Source organism: Drosophila grimshawi, unplaced genomic scaffold (assembly GCF_018153295.1).
Source record: "Drosophila grimshawi isolate 15287-2541.00 unplaced genomic scaffold, ASM1815329v1 contig_44, whole genome shotgun sequence".
Classification (NCBI taxonomy): domain Eukaryota; kingdom Metazoa; phylum Arthropoda; class Insecta; order Diptera; family Drosophilidae; genus Drosophila; species Drosophila grimshawi.
The window spans coordinates 2,461,340-2,480,340 of NW_025063240.1; the positions used below are offsets into that span (position 1 = coordinate 2,461,340).

The following is a 19,001-nucleotide window of genomic DNA, read 5'->3' on the forward strand; positions in this document are numbered from 1 at the left end:
GTAAAAATATTGAGTTTGAGTTCCGTTTATATCTCTTCATTTTGATTGCAGGGCGAGTCTTTGCTTTTTCTTTTTTAAAGTAGCTTGACAACTTGGAAATCTATGAATATACATATAGTATTTGTGTACATAATGCAACTGTTTAGTTTGATCTGTGTCGTTGTTTTTGTTTTGTTCTCATTCAGTTTCAGTTAATGCTCAGGTCAAAAGTTTCAAAAAGAAATGCATAAAGCCTAAGATTTCTGTTGACAATGTTTACAAGTGCTTTAAATTTTAGTTAATTCTTTTGTTTTTTGTTTTTGTCTGTTTAACTATAAAAAGAGATTCTTTGCTAAAAATTGAAAACGAAAATTCGAACAAGTTTACAAAAAAGTAATGCATTGAATTTCATTTTATACAATTTTTTTTTTTTTTGCATTTTGTGTTTTCTTTAGTTTACTCAAATAAAATTTGGCAATTTGTTGCAATATCCGTTAATTTGTATCGTTATTAACTAAAGAAAATCAGCCTTTTCTTGCTATACACATAAATAGAAATACATATATAGATGTGTGTATGTGTGTGTGTGTTTGTGTGTAACGGTTGGGGGCTTATAAAGGTGTTTAGCCCGCTGGTAAAAATTCATTTAAACTCTAGTCAATTTAATAATTACTTAATTATGTATGTATATCTGTTGTTGTTGAAATGTTGCCTGAGCCTGCATCGCTTGCCTCCTGCGGCTGCTGCTGCTGCTGTTACAGCCGCGGCGCCTTGAAGCTCAACGATGTGCTGCACTCCACGCTCAGCTGGTGCTCCATGGTGTCCATGCTGTCATAGTCAAGACTGCCGCAGTCCGCAATGGAATTGCGCACAGATGGCGGCTGCTCCGCACCCGGCAACAGACCCACCAGCAACAGCGGCTTGTTCAGCGGTGTGGCGCCACCAGCAGCAACTGTTGCTGCCGTTGTCGGATTGCTAGTCAACTGCTCGTTACTGATGCTGTTGCTGCTGTTGCTCTGACTGCCGCCGATCTGTTTCTCCTTATGGCGACGCAGCGAGGAGCGCAACGGATATTGGCGTGGCACATTGATGAGCAGGCGGCGTGTGTTGTTGTTGTTGTTGCTGCTGTTTGGATTGCTGCTGGTGTTGGGATTGCTGATGATGTTGGGGCGACGTGTGGCATATTGTATGGACTCGGCGCTGTTACTTAAACGGATGTTGCCAACTAATATATATATATATTTATATATACACATTGGATGGTGGCGTGGGGGAGAGAGAAGAAGAGAAGAGAAACGAAAAAAATATAATTTGTTTTTGAGTTTAAGTGGGAGGGACTCTGCTGCAACATTTATGTTTGTAATTTGGATGGCTTGGTTTGGTTGTTGGTTCTGCTGATTTTGTTCATGTTGTAGTTGCTGCTGTAGGCGTGTTGCGCTTTTTGCTTGCAGACAAAAACAACTCAAAAACAAATACGTTAAAGCAACATTAAATCACAGAGTGGGTTGTTTTTTCGATTAGTTAGTACACATAAAATAAAACAACAACAAGTACAAGAAATATATAAAACAAAAATGTGTCTGCGAGTGTGTGTGTGTGTAAAGTGTGTGAGTGTGTAAAGTGTGTGTGTGTTTGTATAAGTTTTCTAATGTCATACACAAAAATAAGAAACAAACAGAAGCTCTTACATTTGTATTAACACAAATTTGATAAATAAATGCAAATAGTATTTATTGAAATTGTTTACACATAAAAAGCAATAAAATAATTACGAAATAAATGCTGAAATATTTTTTAAATATTTCCTTTTTTGGGCTTTAGCGCACGATTGCTGTACACACATACATAAAACATTATAATTATATAAAATAATCATAAATAAATAATTACTCCATTAATATTTATATAACTAAAAGTAGTTCTCAAAATTACAATATAAATTTCGAGTGTTGGCAAACGCAAAAGTTCTTTAAAATGCAAAACAAACAGATTATTTGATTATTTTTTGGTTGCTCCACGAATTTGTTGATTTAATTGAACTTCAAATAATTCGAATATTTTTACTTTTAGAATTTTGGACACCTCTGATATGTTAACGTTTTTAGGGAAACGCTTAGAAAACACTCAGAGTAGACCGCTTTGAAAATTCGTAGATCATAAATTATTCTTGTTACAAGAAATAATGTTCGGCAACTATCTGTATCTGCAGTTAAATAAGTAAATTAAAATAATTAGGCGATTAAAAATATAATTGTCATTCGCAAAAAAATAAAACTTGGAATGAATGAGTTAAATAAACAGAAAACAGGCGATTTGATAAATGATTTTTAATAATGTTAAAATTATTATACAATTAATTGATGCATGATAAGCACAAACTGCAAATTATTAATGTTTAACAAAATTCATGTTGATGATGGGGCAAAAGGAGGAAAAACGAACATTTGTACACGGTTCAGAGGTCATTGAACACATCCCAATATCTTATTAATAATATTGCTTGCAACAGGGTTGCAAATGATGTTAACGGTATGTGGAAGTTACAACACAGGACATGCCACTTGGTTGGTTTTTTGTTGGTTGTTTTTCTTAGGGTTATGTTATGATTTAACACATGATAAGCATGACAATAAAACATAAAATGATTTTTAAAACAGAAAATCCAAAACATTAAAAATGATCGTGACAAGGTTGTTGTTGTTGTTGCTGTTTCTGCTAATGTTAAAGCTACTATTGTTGTTGTTGTTGTTACTGTTATTGTTGTTGCGATTGTTGTTGTTTCTGTTGCCGCGCTGCGTCCCAAACGACTGGTAAAGCGATGCGGCAGATGCATTGCTGTCCAGACGTGGGCGAAGCTGCTGCTGCTGTTGCTGCTGTTGAAGCTGTCGATGCTGCATGAGTGGCGTGGAATGGCGCAAACGCACAGAGGCCGGCTGCACGTGCTGCTGCAGCTCGTGAGCCTGCAGCGTGTGCAACACGCAGCCATCGAGCGAATCGCACTCGCTGTCAATGCCAATGTTGTTGTTGCTTTTGTTACTGCTGCTGTTGCCAACTCGCTCAACAACAACACTAACACCAACAGCAGTAGCAGTAGCAGCAGCAGCTGCAGCTGCGGACAGATTTTGTGTGGAATAGTAGCATGAATTATTGAGCGTTTCGTGTAGATAGAAGCTTTGTGCATGCTGTAGCTGTTGCGGCTGCAACATGTTGCTTCTTTTGTAAGGCTTTAGCGCGTCAGCGTGTGCGGTGTCTTGTTTATGTTGCTGTTGTTGTTTTTGTCGTTGTTGTTGGTGATTGTTGGTTAGTGCTGCTGCCGCTTTATAACTACCCGAATTGGAGTCCAGCAGCAGGCGACGTTGTTGATGTTGCTGCGGCGGCCTCAGCAGACCCTTGGAATGTATGTGTTGCTTCTGTTGTTGTTGTTGATGTTGTTGATGCTGCTGCTGTTGCTGTTGCTGCTGACGACTAGAGCTGTAGCTGTCCTCGGTGTCCATCATGTCGTCCAAATGCTGTTCCCGCTCCAGTTCACGTTCCCGCTGCTGCCGGCGATAGAAGTGATAGAGCAGCGCCGCCTGGCTACGCTCCGCATCGATTTCAGCAGCTCCACCGACGCCGGCAACAGTTTGCCGCATGTCGCGTGTGCTGCCGCCACCCAAGTAGCCAGCGGCGGCAGCAGCGGCCGCTGCCAAGCAGCAGTTGCTGCACGTATCCGCCGGCAGCTGCAGCGAGACGACCGCGTCCCGTGGCCCCAGGAACCACTCGGAGCGGGTGCGCATGCGTGCGGTTTGGCGTTCATGGACCTAACACATTGGTGTGATTTATATTTGGATTTTTTTTGCATGGATTTTTGTTTTGTTGTTTTTATTGTTGTCATGTGTCGTCATTGTTGTTGTTGTTGTTGTGATGTGTAGTTTTGTTTTTTTTTTGTTTGTTTTTTTTGGGGAAAACGGGGATTCAAAAATTTCGCATTAGAGTTTTGACAATTTACAGTTTTTGTTTTTGGTAATTTTCTAAAGCTCAATTTTAAATTTGTTTTGCTTAATTTAAAAGTTGTTCAAAACATTTCCAGATTTATTAAATAAAATAAATATTTGAAAAATTATAAATTACAAACGAAAATTGAAATAATTCAAAAAAAAAAACTTGTTAACAATACAAATTAGATAAAATTATTTACATATATTGCAAGGCGTAGCGCAGCGGAAAAAAGTTTAGTACAAAAAGTAGAATTGATGAATATAACAAATAGAAATGGTATTCGTAGATTAAATGTGAAAAGAAATTTAAATATTTTTCATAAATAATTTGACTATCTAATTGATAAACGTGCCGATTCAAATGTATTTTGAAAGAAGCTCAACACAGCGTCATGTCAAACGAATGATTATCCAACTGTGAATACCCCTATTGTTATAAACAAATCAAAATGTAAGCGCAGAAAACTTTCCAAGCAAAATTGAAGTTGAATAACAATTTGCGATAAGCGTTTGGTAATTCTTTAGCATAAGTATTTTATAAAACATAAAACACAAAAGGAAAACAATGGAATTGCCACGCTTCCGCGTGAGTGTGTATGTGGGTGTGTGTGTGTGTGTTGGGGGTGTGTGTTGGGAGGGTGTGTGTGTGCGAATTTAAGTTTAGTTGTCGGGTTATTTGTATTGCAAACTACAAAATCAAAAGACATAAAACAAGACAGAGACAATAGATACGAGTACAAGCTACAAAAAAGAGTTGTGGTTAATTCAGGCTACGACAAGACAACAAACAAAACTACAAATTAACAACTAACAATTAACAATGAACAATAGGAATACAACAATATCGTGGCTTAAACATAGCTTAAGCTATTAACTAAATGACTAAAACAAATTTATTTGTGCAGTTTGTGTGTTTTGTATTTCAGTTTTTTTTTTGTTGTACTTTTAAATGATAAATAAAAAAAGGTATACAAAAGATAAGATATTAAATTTAAAAAAAGTGCGATTGATTTTGCAATTGTTTGCCGTAATTAACTTTGAATTCTTTGTGCTTAATGCGTATTGTTGAATAATGATAAATGCAACATTCTGTTTCCTGGTTGAATCTTTGCTCTATGCTCAACTTAAAAATAAATATTTACAATTTCTCGCACGACATTTGAAATGGTGTTTTTGAAGTAATAAATTATATACGCATTTCGTTTGTTTTAGAACACTTGTCTTTTTTTTTATATTATTATTATTAAATAAGAAAGTAAAACAAAATTGAGCACAATTCTGTTTATGTATATTGAATGGAATGAATCTTTGTTGTTTTTCGTATTTCTTTCCCTTCAAAGTAGCAATAAATGTTAAGGATACATATTTAAAGTTATTACATACAAAAAACAAAACTATAATTATAAATCAGTGAAAAACAAACAAAATAAACAAAAAACATGTGTTGTTGTTGTTGTTTTTGTTGCGTGTATATGTTCATTTTTTGTACAGTTGTGTGTATTGTTTTTTTTTTTGTACTTTTTTGAGTTTTAGTCTGGGAGTTTTAGTGCCAGATACGCTTAGAATTACGCTTAAATGTATATGTTGTTGTTTTATGTGTGTATTTTTATATGGGTGTGAGTAGTAGTTGTTGTTGTTGTTGTTGCAGGCGCAGCTTTAGTTAGATATATTCATATATATATATATTTAAATAGTATAGAAAAAGATACAAAACTAGAGAAGGAGGCGCAAACGTTTAACAATTTTATAAATCAAAGAAAAATTCGTTTTAGATTAAACCAAAAAAAAAAAACTAAATAAAATATTCAGTCAGTGAGTGAGTAGGATAGTGAGAGAGGGGATACAGCGTGTCAGGAAGGAGAGCTGCGGTCCAAAACGAGATTATTTTATATAATTAAGAAAGAAAAAAACATGAACGAAAAAATAAATGTAATTGAACAAAATGATAATCAGAAAATAAAGAACAAATGCACAGCGTTAAATATTAAAAGTTACAGAGAAAATAATAATAATAATAATCATAATAATAATACAAATCAAAAGTATAAAGTTCATCAAATCAAGAAAAATCTTAAAAACTATTAAATAATTCACAATTATTTGCAGTTTGCTTGCTCAAACCTGCAAAAAGAATACAGAACTTAAAATTCGAGCAAGTTGGCTAAATGCTGGAGACGGGGTCAAAAAGAGGTTTTGAGGCAAATTTTGGGAAGGGGAGGGGAGGGGAGGGGACTGAGTAGGAGTCGGGGTGGGATGTGGTGGACTGGTGGACGTTCTCTGCCTTTTTAAACGGATATTCTAGAGCCAGGCCAGAACTTATGCCTCACCTGTGGCAAATACGAGAGACTCTTGGTGCTCTCCGCATAGCGATTGACGGCCCGCAGCTCCTCCATGGTCATGCCTCCTGAGTTGGCTCCATTGTTACCACTGCCAACGCCGCCGACGCCGCCCCCATTGGAGCCAACGGCACCGCCCGAATTCGAGCTGCACGAGCTGCTGTGGCGTATGCCGCGATTGCAACGACTGCAGGTGCGATGCTGCTGCTTCAGCTTGCCGCCATTGCTGCTGCCTGTTGCCGCAGCTGTTGCTGCTGCTGCTGCAGTTGTTGCTGCTGTGTCCGCAGCAAGTGTGGCTGTTGTGTTGCTGCCACGTCGCTGCTCGCCGCCGCCATCGAGACTTTTGGTGCCGGTGCGCAAGCGTCGCTGATGATGACCACTGGACAGCGGTTTCTTTTTGTTTTGTCGATAGCGACGCTTCACTGTGGTCAGCTCATCATCCTCATCATCGTCCTCATCCTCGTCGTCCTCCTGTGAGTTGTGTGTTGTGCCCGAGAACTGTTGTTGCTGTTGATGCTGATGTCGCTGCCTATAGCGCTGCAAGCCACGCAATTGTTGCAGCTGCTGCTGTTGCTGCTGATGTGCTGGCGTTGCTGGCGCAATGCTGCTCAGCTCTAGATCGGCGGCAAAGTCATGAGCCAGCTCATCATTATCCTCATCATCGTCCGCATAGTCATCGTAGTCATAGTCGGTGCCATTGCCATTACCATTGCCACTGCCATTGCGCTTGGCTGGCAGCGGTGAGCTGGTCATGGCAAAGATGCCGGGTCCCTCCAGCGAAACAGAGAGACGGGCACAGCTCTCGATGAAGGAGTGCTCCGGCGATACGCCCAGCGACAGCACGCTGTTCTCCAGCGCCGAACTGGAGCTGGTCAGCAAAGCGGGCGTCGAGCGAGATTCCTCCTGGGCCACTGCATTCAACAACACGACGACGTTTATGTTTTAGGAATAGGTTTTGTATGAGCAATGAAATAGACATAAATATGAAGACAGAGATATTTTTTGTGATTTGAGTCAAAGCGCCAAAGTGGCTAAACCAGAGTGCAAAGTTAGAGAGAGAGATAAAGACAGAGAGAAGTGAGAGCGTGTAGTAGAAATTGTGTTAAGCCCAAAAGCATAGAAACCCAAACAAATTGCCCAAGCGATGGACTTAAGAGCTAGGCACATAAACATTACCCCACATACATATAGAATAGTGTAGCTTATAGATAGATAGTTCTTAAGAGCAAATAGAGATAGTTTCGGTACTCACGTAAGCCCCAACGCTCGCATTGGCACTGCAACCAGGTCTTTTCGGCCTCCAAAGAATGTTGCACTGCAACCAGGTCTTTTCGGCCTCCAAAGAATGTTGCACTGCAGAGAAATAGTTGAATTAGTCATTTGCTATAGGTGAAAATACGTATTTTATGGCATGAAAGCTTTGCTTAAACATTTGATTATATTTTTAAAAATATATATATATAGTAATTAACATCTATACAATATATTTTGAAATGATATATACAAATTGCTCAGGTTTTTGTGCCAAGTAAAAATATATAAATTTTTAATTCAAAGAAATTAATTCCTAGGCAATTAAAATTGCTGGCATTTCTATCTATCTGTCGCTTTGTTGTAATTACTTCTGATATAAAATATTACCAAAATAAAGCTGAAATAAACTTTGTCTTATCATTGTAAAAATTCAATTATGCTTTAATTGAATTTGAAGTGTATGATAAATGAATAGTTGTTGTATGAGTTGACATACAATATAATTGTTAGCTGCGTGCCAGAAACAGGTCTATCGACATAAATTCCATATTCAGTTTAAATTATTCCAATTACTCTAAAAATTATTTATATGCATTGCTGAGTATGAAAACTGGATAATGACTTGATATATATATATAATATATTTTTAATTGCTTCATTTAACTTAATGAATCGATTTCAAATTATTTCTTTAAGTTCGTTTTAATTTTTACTACATTTTCAATTGATATATTTTAATGCATATTCTAAAAGTTTCCATATTCAAATCCAAAAAAAAATCTAATCTAAAATATAAGGTATATATTTTCCAAATATTTCAATGCTCTTATCCAAAAGACCTCAAAAAATGCATACGTCAAAAAACTGTAGCCACGTGATTCTTATCTTTTCGTAGAACTTCGTTATTCCTGAGCTAACAAAGCATTATTGCAAGTAAAAGTATAATCAAGCAAAAATTTTGCAAAATGATGCATGATTCATTCATCCCATATCAGCCACTTTATTAGCCGTCTGGACTCACATGCGTATTTTTGTTGCGCCAACTTGCCGCGCGGCGGCGGCGGATATTGAAAACTGCAAATCCATTCGTCCTGCACCTTGAGGATGCGTCCCGTGACGCGGGCATAGTATTCATAGTTGTCGCGCCCAAAGATGTCATGTGTGGCAAACTTATCGATTATGTGCTGCATGATCTTAGTGGACACCTGCAATTGAGAGAGAGAGAGAGAGAGAGAGGGATTCTTAATGTCCAGATAGCAATTATAAGTTGGGCAAAGGACTCACCTTAAATTTGAGCACATCCTCCATGCGAGCTGTTTTGCCATCGCTGACGCAGGATTGAAAGAAACTGGGCGCTACAGAAACGCCCAGAGCCTCGCTGGTCATGCCTGTGGATGCGTGGGCCGCATTGCTGGCGATAACGCGGAATGTGCCAAAGAGTAAAACTAAAAGATGTTGCGTATACTTGGGCAGTGATGCAAACAATCTGCAAGGGAGAGGCAAAGAGAAAGAGGCACGCACATTAGTCAAGACAGTAGCAAGCCGTGTAAAGATCGTGTGTTATCTATGTGAAGAGTTAGGTTTGTGGGCACAACAATTGTTACTCATGTGTTTATACATTATATTTATTGCAAAGTGCACTGACTCATTGTCTAGCCAGGGCCATCAAAGACAGCCAGGGGCAGCTGAAGGTAGAGCTAAGGCAAGAGCAATAGAGTGAGTGAGAGAGAGAGAGAGAGGGAGGAGGAGCAAGAGGCAAGAGGCAAAAGGCAGCTGCTTGAATTGTTCACACTTTCATTTTGGCATGCGCTGCTTGGAAAACCTGGCAAACTAACAAACCTCTAAACTGGTCTCTCTTTCAGTCTGTCTGTCTGTCTCTCCCTCTCTCTCTCTAAACATTTTCTCGTTACACAACAAGACTGGAGACTCGAGACTAGCGACCAGCGAAGCGAACTAAGCAACTATCGCAGCTAGCCAATCAATTAAAGCTCTTTGCTCTTCGCATCTGCGGCTCCCATAAAATAAAAAGTGAAAACTTGAAGATTCAACCAACAACAACAGCAACAACAGCAACAACAACAACACACTCTGGCCATAAGCGTCGCTTGACAATGAATTATACTATATTATATTGTATATAAGTCGGAATAGAGTTTGCCCCTCTATTAAGCTGTTGCTGTAAATTGTGGCAGACAGTCGAGCGAAGACATGCGACGACAAAGACGAACTCAATTTCGTATCACAAAGCAGCACAGCACCTGTTAAGGTGTTAAATGCATTGATAATAATAATTATAATAGCGTGCCTCAAATGCAGTTAGAAATGACAGATAAACGAAAATATAAAATCGCTGGTGATAACAAAAAAAAGTGGTATCAATTGTTGGTAGTGAGACTCAGTTTGAAATTAAACAAAAAGAACTTGTTAAGCGAAATATATAAATGATAAAAGTGGAAAATGATATTAAATCATCACAGTCCCTTAGACAAAATCTACACTTTAGCTACACGTATTGAATAGTCATTAATCTATAGCAAAAACAAATGATTGCAAGAATAAATAGAATAAGTGATAAGTTTATTTAAAGTGTCAAATGACTATTTGATAGGATCATCAGAAAATGAATCAAATAAACACTGGTACTTTTCCAAGCCAAGCAAATTACATATTTATTTAAACCAATTTAATATGTAAATATATATATAATCTAATCTAGACTAGAGCTTTACCTATTTTAATAATAATAATGATTTCTATTATTATGTTATTATTTGAATTAAATTAAATTTTACTTCAGCACTGTTTGTATCAGTCAAAATTAAAAAAATATATATATATATTAATTAAAAAATTAATATTAAATTGACAATTAAAAAAAAAAAAGTTGCTAAAGCAAAGAGATAAAAATTCGGCACTTGCTAGAAATGTGTTTTCTAGTTGAATTCTTTTTTATACTTGACCAAAATCAGTTTGTGGTTTTTGTTACCTTAGCACACAGTTTTTCTTGAAATTATATCGCAGTTTTTATCGACAGTTAGATAATGTTTTTAAGCAGCATAGTGCTCTATCTTATGACAAGGCTTTATTAAGTTACTTCATCTCTTAACTATCGGCGAGTTCACCTATTTCCTCATGTATGTATATATATATATATATTTGTGCAAATCGCAAAACCAAGCACATATAGAGATACATAGAGCGCACCCCGAGCAATGCCCGCCTAGCCTATGGGTTGAACTTTTCAGCTCTGGCCCCCAACGATATCAATGACCCGAAAAAAATAAAAATGTGCCGCTGTAATATGAATTTCAATATGGTCTAATCTTATCATAATTATGAGGCCTTGCCTTCTATAGTTTAAGCAAACTTCTTTACGGGTAGGACTTTGATAATGAAGATTCCTCGAACTCGAAATCGAACCCATAAAAAAAACAAAACTAAATATAAACTAAATAATACTGATAGCGGCGATCAACAATTATGATTAATATGTTATAGTGTATAGCATTTGCTTTAATTTTGTTTACTATTTATTATTTTTTGCTGTTATGTTTCTCAGTGACAGCCACATAAATGGAATACATACAAATCGTTTCCTAATTGCATTAATTACGAAAACCCAATAACAATAAAAATAAAAACCATTGAACGATTGCTACATCGAAACAAGTGTTTACGTCGTCGTTCGATATCGCGATAAGCGAAAATCAAAATGCCGCACAACAGTTTTAGGTTTCGTATAAAAATCCCTAATGGATGATTAATGTGAGTTGCTACGATTATTTAGTGACGTATTCCAACTACGTTATTCAAAGTGATTCTACTACGTGATATTTTTAATAGATATACCTAGAATGGGAAAGCCAAATAAGCAGATTTCGAACTTTAATGCGTATTAAAACGACGTTATTCAACGTGATTCTATTACGTTATAGTTTCGAATTGGACAGCCATGACGTATCCCAACTACGTAGTAGTTTTAATAGTTGCATTTCGACTGAGACAGCCAGAAAGCAAATTTCGAACTTTAATGTGCTTTCAAAACAATTTTTACACAGATGCGTGAAAGTCAATAAAAAAAATATATAAAAACAGTGAAACTGCAGTTAAATAATTGAGTACTAAACAGCTGTTTAATTATTTGAGTCTAGGGAATAATTGATTTAAGCGTGATCACTTATTTCAAATGATTGTTAAATTACGTAAAAATATTTGTGTTAACTTTACAGATTACGCATATTATTATCATCAGTAATATTATTTACTTTTCGTTTCGATATATTTTTGATTATGCAAGTATTTCAAATGATTGCTATTATCAGCGGCTATATTATGTACGAATTGTAGCTTTAACTTTTCTACAGAGTATTTCAGCTGTGACTCTATATATTTTTTGTTATTTAAAAATGTTTGCTTCAACTTCTCTATAGAGTATTTAAACTTCGTCTCGGCAAATTTTATATTATTTAAAAATGCTAGCTTTAATTTTTCTACAGAGTATTTCAACTTCGTCTTGGTAGCGTTTTTCGTTTTCAATTTGGACTTTATGCACACATGATTTTATGTGTATTATTAATGGGATGCATTAGACACCCGACTCGCATTTGGGCGCACAGCACAACACAACACACCGCACAACAGCTGCCTCTCCTTACATAATCGTACGACGAGACGCGTTACGCATGCGCCGTGTTGCCAGCCGCCGTTTGATATTTACATAATACTCAAGAAACCGGCTATATTAAAAAGCATTTCTGTGAATCGGATGCTAAATAGATGTTCGCATTTTTAATGCGTATCTGTGCGTATTTGTTGTGCGTGTGTCAGTGTGTGTGTTTGTATTTATTTTGTTCGCTACTGTTAAGGCCGTCTTGACGCTGCGTCACACACATTATAGATGATTCATTTATTATTATTATTATTGTGTTTGTTTTTTTTTCATTCATAAAATGAAAAATGTCAGCCGAAGCCGTTGACTACAATGCTTTTTCATCTCTCCCTCTCTCTCTCTCTTTCTCTCTCGAGTGCCTTTTAAAGTGCCGCATTTGATTTGCCTTTTTAATGTTGTTGTAACTGTTTTTTTTTTTGCTGTATTTATTTCTTTCTCTGTATTTATCACAGATGAGGTTTGTTTGTATTATATATGCATTGTTACGTAGTTTGTGCCCTACAGAGAAACCAGTTTTCATATTCCCACAACTCTTGTGCCACTTGAAAGATTTCAGATGCGAGCTTTGCCGGCTGATAAGTGTTACAAGTGTGGAAAGCAGAAAGCGTCGGAAAAGTATATTTAAAATGACAGATTGTGGAAATCGGAAGCATTCAAGTGGTTTAATCACATTTTTTAATACTAAATTAATGCATGTCATAAACTGTACACATTATCAAACATAATTCATTGTGACATATAATGTTGTAATATGCATTCTAGCGTATTCTTTCAAATCTTGATATGATTTTATATTTGTTTATAGAGAAATCAATTGAGTCACAGCCAACGCACATAAATAGAACAAAGGAAGGCGAAACCATAATATTGGATATTGACGTCTATATAGGATATAAGAGAATCGTAATGCAACTTGGTGGTGTCTTATCTTGCCACTCAGTTTGTGCCTACTAAGCAGTGGTCACTATAAATATGTGGCCATATCGTTCAGCATATCTTTAGACATCAGCGCCACAGACACAGCCACAGCCAGAGCAACAGCTGCAGCTGCATCAATATTCATCAGTGCGGCTTCGCAGCTCCACGCCCCAAAAGCCTTTGTGTTAATTTAGCAAAAATGAGAGATTCAAACAGATGCGAAACGCGAACCACGAATCAGCCACAGCCTAAGTTGCTTTATAGTTGTTTCTGTTGTTGTTGTTGTTGACGGCACACCAAACAAAAACAAAAAATAAATATTAAGAAGACAATACGTCATAATAATGAGCCAAGTGAAACAGCAAACGCAAAGCAACGCTAATAAAAAGCAGTTTCAACATACAAATACAAAAAAATATGTATATGCATATGTATATGTATTTATGTACTTATGTAGTAAGTGCAGACATCACGATACTACGATGATCATGCCATAAGAAAAAATTGTGTGTTGCTGAACACTACTTGACTTGCAGATACCCTGTACTCAACACCAGTCTCGCTTAAATACGGCTCAATCTTTTAATATTGAATTGAGTATTAAAAGATAACATGCAAAACTTCATATGATCAATAATATCAATAATTAAATTTAATGCTATCCAATTTCCTTAGCTCCAGGGAAAAATGTTTACAATAAATGAATAAGCAAATAAACATTAAACCATTAAAACCATTCTACTTGCAGGGTATAGAAAATGACATTGCCAAGTTGACACTATGCAACAAATTATAAGTATTCCTTATAAGTTCGTTAAGCATTATTCACTTAATAATTAAAAATTTTAAATGGCATTTAGCTGAACAATAATCACATTCTGCACTTAGAAAATGCATAATAGTTTTAATTTGCAGTATATCTATTTTCAGACAATGTGATCTTGTGTGAACTGTGCCTGATATGCAGGGTCAAAAGGTTTATATCTGCTGTTGTACAGTGCTTATCCGGCATATGGTTTAGTTATGACTGCGACGGCTGACTATGCCAGAAGTTCAGCGTTCAGGGCAATCACTGTAAGCGTCGTCGTCCCAGACACCGTGCGAAAGAGAGACGGCGATGGGGAAATGGAGGCACGAATAGAGACAGAGACAGATAAAGAATATGAATATGAATGTAAGTGCAAGTGTAAGAAAAAGAATATGAATAAGATACAGATACAGCAACAGAAGCAGGGCCGAGACTCACCCGTTGAAGATCTACTGACGCACATTTTGTACTGTGGCACACACTGTGGTGTGTTTATATGCGTTATATATGAATGTATATTTATATTGTACACTCGCTTATTTTACTTTTATTGGTTTTGTTTGGGCATTGTATGTTGTTTATATTGTGTGTGACTGACTGACTGACTGACTGACTATGGCGGCAGTTTAAGTTTATTTATGCATCGTGGCCAGTAAAAACTCTGATGTAGCAATTTTTATTTTTTTTTGTTTTTTTTTTTGTATTTTTATTTTATTTAATTTTATTCAGTAATTTGTTGCTGCGTTTTGCGAAGCCCTTTAAGAAAACAACCATGACAACGATTTCAGCACAGAGAACGAGAAGAAACGACAACAAAATCGAATCGAACAAAACAAAACGATTCTCTCTGCAGTCAGTCACGGACTACATAATGTAATAATCAGGAAGTGAACATCAGTCGATATTGCAATAGACCCAAACAGAAAGACAGACATACAGACAGCCATCCAAGACGTCGATGTCGATGTCGTCTCTTGTTAATGCATTGGACAATGCGGCTTTTGTTATAAACTGTTTCCCTATCTGCGTCCCTGCCTGCCCCTTTTACTCAATACTTCTTCTGGCAGCAGTCTCTGTCCGTCTGTTCAGTTGCCATTTCGCCTGTCTAGACAACAACAACTACAGCAAAAGCGGGCAATTTTTGCATTTCTTTTTGCACTTATTGATATTCGCAAGCGGTAGACGACATCGTCGCCCGTCTGCCTCTCTGCCTACTCTGCCTATTGTCCCAGGCAGTCGTCAGAGCAGACCAGGCCAGTCCAGGCAATTGTGCAAATATCCTATTAACTTGGCAAATGTAAACGGCATGTGACAGGCTGGCAGCTGGCATATGAAAAGGTCTAAGCCCGAAAGGGACATGGATGAATATAAATCTTTGAAACGACCAAATATAAATAAGCGAGACAATGGACTCAATATATGAGTATATAAAATTAGCCATGCGCCGCAATTAGCTAATTAAAATCCCACAAACAAATATTGTAATAACCTGTTTAAATCTGTGCTGCAAAAAGAAAACATTTATTGAGCTCTTCAAGGCAATTCGCCTAACAAACTTAATAAGCTCTTCTGCACTGCATAAAGCAACAGGCGTCCGACAAAAAAGCGAAAAGCTTAGAAAGGCAGGCCAACAAAAGCTTTGGCCAGGCAACAAGTTGGAGCCACAGGAAACGCTACTCAATTTAGAGAGAAGAGAGAATAAGCTCATTCCCATAAATATATTAGACATGCGCACACACACAAACAAAGAAACATACAAACAAACAAACAAACACCTGCATTCACACTTTCAGAGGTAACAACGACGTCAGAGTTGTGTTTTTCTAGCATGTAATTTGGCAAGCAAAACTACACAAATAATACAAACACATGGTCGTCTATGGCAGATATACATATATATATATATATAAATATATATAGTATACACACATGTATAAATAGCGTTTTATATTTTGGTCTATTGCAAAAACGTGCAACAATGACGTCGTCCATCGTCTGCCGCAATAATAATAATAATGCTTAACAACAACAACAAATTATGTGCCAATTGATGGAAGTGGGTGGCAAAAGTAGTTGTTGTTGGAGGGCGGGGAGAAGGAGACCTGTTGGGCTGCTATTTGCTTTAGGTTTACGTTAATTGATACAAAGATTCAAACGCGCGTCTCCGCATCTATTTATAAAAGTTTCAGCAGCTATTTTCGCGCATTTGTTTAAATCTGAATGCGATTGCTTAATGTGTGTGTTTGTAGAAGTTGTTGCGGTTGTTGTTGCCAGCGCCTGCCCTAAAATGTAAATAAACAAAAGAAAGGTAACAGAGCAGCCACAGCACCAACAATTACAGCAATAAATGTGTATATAATTGTATTGCTGTTATTGCTGGCATCGGGCGCTAAGTTTACAGTAACCAAATTGAGATTTACGTTTGAATTGACTGCTTGGCTGCTGGACTGCTGAGCTGGAAAATGGAAAATTTTGGCGGTCGAAATTTACGCATGTATCGCTGGCCAATTTGAGATGTATGTTTTATTGCTGACGTTATTTGTTTACACGCACATTAGCATCAATGTAACAGCGTTGCTGCTGCTGACGCAGTTGCCGCATCCACATTCACATTTATCAAAGTGTGCACAGAAGAAGAGTGTATTAACAACAAAATGAGATTTGTTGTAGTCAGCGCTGAACATTTAGACAAATATAAAGCGACTGCAATCAAACAGCTGTCAAATGCCAATTTAACAGCAACAATTAAGTTGGCAAGGCCATTGCAGCAGCGCCGATAAAGAAAGAAAAAAAAAAAACAACGCAAGATAATATCGATTGCGATTGTGAATGGTTAATTGCAGGCGCCGCTCACTTCACTTCACGCACAGGCAACTTTACCTTCTCTCACCCACAATGCTGCCTGCTGCTGTTGTTGTTGTTGCAATTGCAAAAACAATTGTAAATTGTATAAAAGTGCAACAATTTCGTTTTATTTTAATTGAGTATGCGTGGGTCTCTCTGTCTGTGTCTGTTTGCCCACGCTTTATGCTCCAATTCAGTTTGGTTAGAAATCGATTGCAGCAACAAAAACAAAAATAAAGCAAAAGCAAAGCGAATCACAACGCAAAGCAAATGAGCAAACAAAACATTCAATTTACAGCTGCAAACGAAGTACTTACAACAGGCCCCTTTTCTAACTGTCTGGCCATTTTTGTCGCTTAGCGCTGCTTGGCGTATAAGTGAAAATTTGTGAAAATCTAGCAAATGTGTCAACAAGTGCAAAGACAACAACAACAGTCGCAGTTCAGTCAGCGCTTTTCACTTAATTTCAACTAAATTCGCAGACCTCTTAACCGGGCCCAGCTCCTCCCCCTCCACCCAACCAACAACTGCTTTGTATGTTTAAATACATACAAATGTACATTTTGTTTTTATGTGTGTATGTGTGTGCGAAGATTCTTGAGCTGCAACCAAATCTAGATCCGGTTCAGCAAGTTTACCGCAAGCTAGTTACAATACACACACACACACACACATACACATGAGATGAGTACAAAGACGATACTAGAGATGGGCGCGTGCTAGAACTCGATATAAGTTCCTATTTAATCGCAGGCTTAATTTAACATGTTAAATTACTTTATTTTGTATGAAGATGAGATCAAACAAGAAAAAAAAGGCCGAGAAAATTACAAACAAGCTAAGACTCACACTTTTTCGATTAACAAAAATTCTAGTCGTGTCACGCCACACAGCTCTATTCCATGCATAAGTTTACACATATTCATATATGTATAGGTAGTATTTACATATATATATATATATGCATGATAATTGACTCGACTCACCTGTGTAAACGGTCCGTTTGCTCGGCTTCGTTCTGCAGCTCGTTGATGGCAAAGAGTTCCATTTCGCCCATGCGTCCAAAGATGCCGTTGGGTATTTTGCGCAGGAATTTCTTCAGAACGCTGGCAATGGTGAACACCGAATAGTTGTCCACATTGACCAATCTGCCCGCCTGCAGGAAATGGATGAGTTTCTTCATGGCCCCCTGATGCCCGGGTGCACGAAAAACATCGCGTCGATTCGGTGACTCCTTGTTCAGCTTCAGGATCAGCACGAGCAACGGTCCCGGAATGTTGTTGTTGTGTTTGCAGACCTCCTCGAGAGGCACACCAAATTTCACCTTCTCGAGGCGGTAGGGATAGGCGGGCGCTGTTGCTGGATGGCCGCAGGATGTGACAACGTTGCCCAAATCGGCGGCACGTCGATGAACGCGTTCAGCCCAGCTGGACATTTTGTCTATGTATAGATGTGTGTGTGTGATTTTTTGGCTGTATGCGTATGCGTGCGTGTATGTGTGCGTGCGTGTGTGTGTGGGCAACACTTTTCTTTTGGGCGTTCGTTTTTCACAGAAAAATGTGCTCGCTCAGAATTTGATGCTGTTTTATGCTGGTTAAAAACATATTCCTCTTCTTCTACTACTTTCCACTGGAATGTAACTGCGTTGTTGTTGTTGTTCTTGTTGTTTCTGTATGCATTTAACTTTCGTTGTTGTTCTCCTCGTAGTTAATTTTTGTTGTGTTTGTTTTGGGGCGTTGTTTAAATTTTCTTCGTACGTAGTAATTATTTTGTTCGTTAGGTTTTCTCAAATGTTAATTGAATTTGACAAGATCGCTTGTGTTTCTGTGTGTGTGTGTGTGCCTGCTTTGATTTGGCAATTTCAATATTTTTTTTTCGTTTTATACTTGCTCCGACACAGCAGCCACTCCTGTATGCACTTTTTTTTTTTTGCTTTTGCTTCGCTGCTTCTCTCGCTCTTTTTCACTGTTGCCGTCTTTTTACAGTTGAATAGTGGATAGCGCGTCGCATTGTAGCATATTGAGCGGAGGATATATCTATCATCCACATGCACGTTAAGTTTAGCAGCGCGTCTGCTTGTTGATTCTTTTTTATTAAATTAATTGGTTAGTTTTCGTGGCTCTTAACGTAAATTTTTGCACCTCTGCACGCACGACTTGCAGCTCCAGCACTTGTGTATACACTAGCGATGTGTTATTTTTTTCTACCAGCGATGT

At 37.5% G+C, this 19,001-nt stretch overlaps 1 protein-coding gene across 5 annotated transcripts; it reads right to left on the reverse strand.

Annotated features, from left to right (window-relative positions):
- Window positions 1-400: 400 nt before the first annotated feature.
- Window positions 401-18,966, reverse strand: LOC6556661 (rho GTPase-activating protein 20). Of its 5 annotated transcripts, XM_043215606.1 has the most exons (7): window positions 17,772-18,944; window positions 8,831-9,032; window positions 8,568-8,751; window positions 7,545-7,607; window positions 6,284-7,203; window positions 3,308-3,779; window positions 637-1,204 (listed from the first exon to the last, which is right to left on the reverse strand). In XM_043215606.1, the coding sequence occupies exons 1-7, from the start codon at window positions 18,218-18,220 to the stop codon at window positions 735-737; spliced, it is 2,760 nt and encodes a 919-aa protein (XP_043071541.1). In that variant the 5' UTR covers window positions 18,221-18,944; the 3' UTR covers window positions 637-734. The 5 variants fall into 5 exon arrangements, with proteins under 5 accessions (XP_043071542.1, XP_043071541.1, XP_043071543.1 ...); XM_043215607.1 differs by lacking the exon at window positions 3,308-3,779 and having other exon boundaries at window positions 401-1,204; window positions 17,772-18,937; XM_032741924.2 differs by lacking the exons at window positions 637-1,204; window positions 3,308-3,779 and adding an exon at window positions 6,012-6,077 and having other exon boundaries at window positions 17,772-18,936.
- Between the last annotated feature and the right edge of the window lie 35 nt (window positions 18,967-19,001).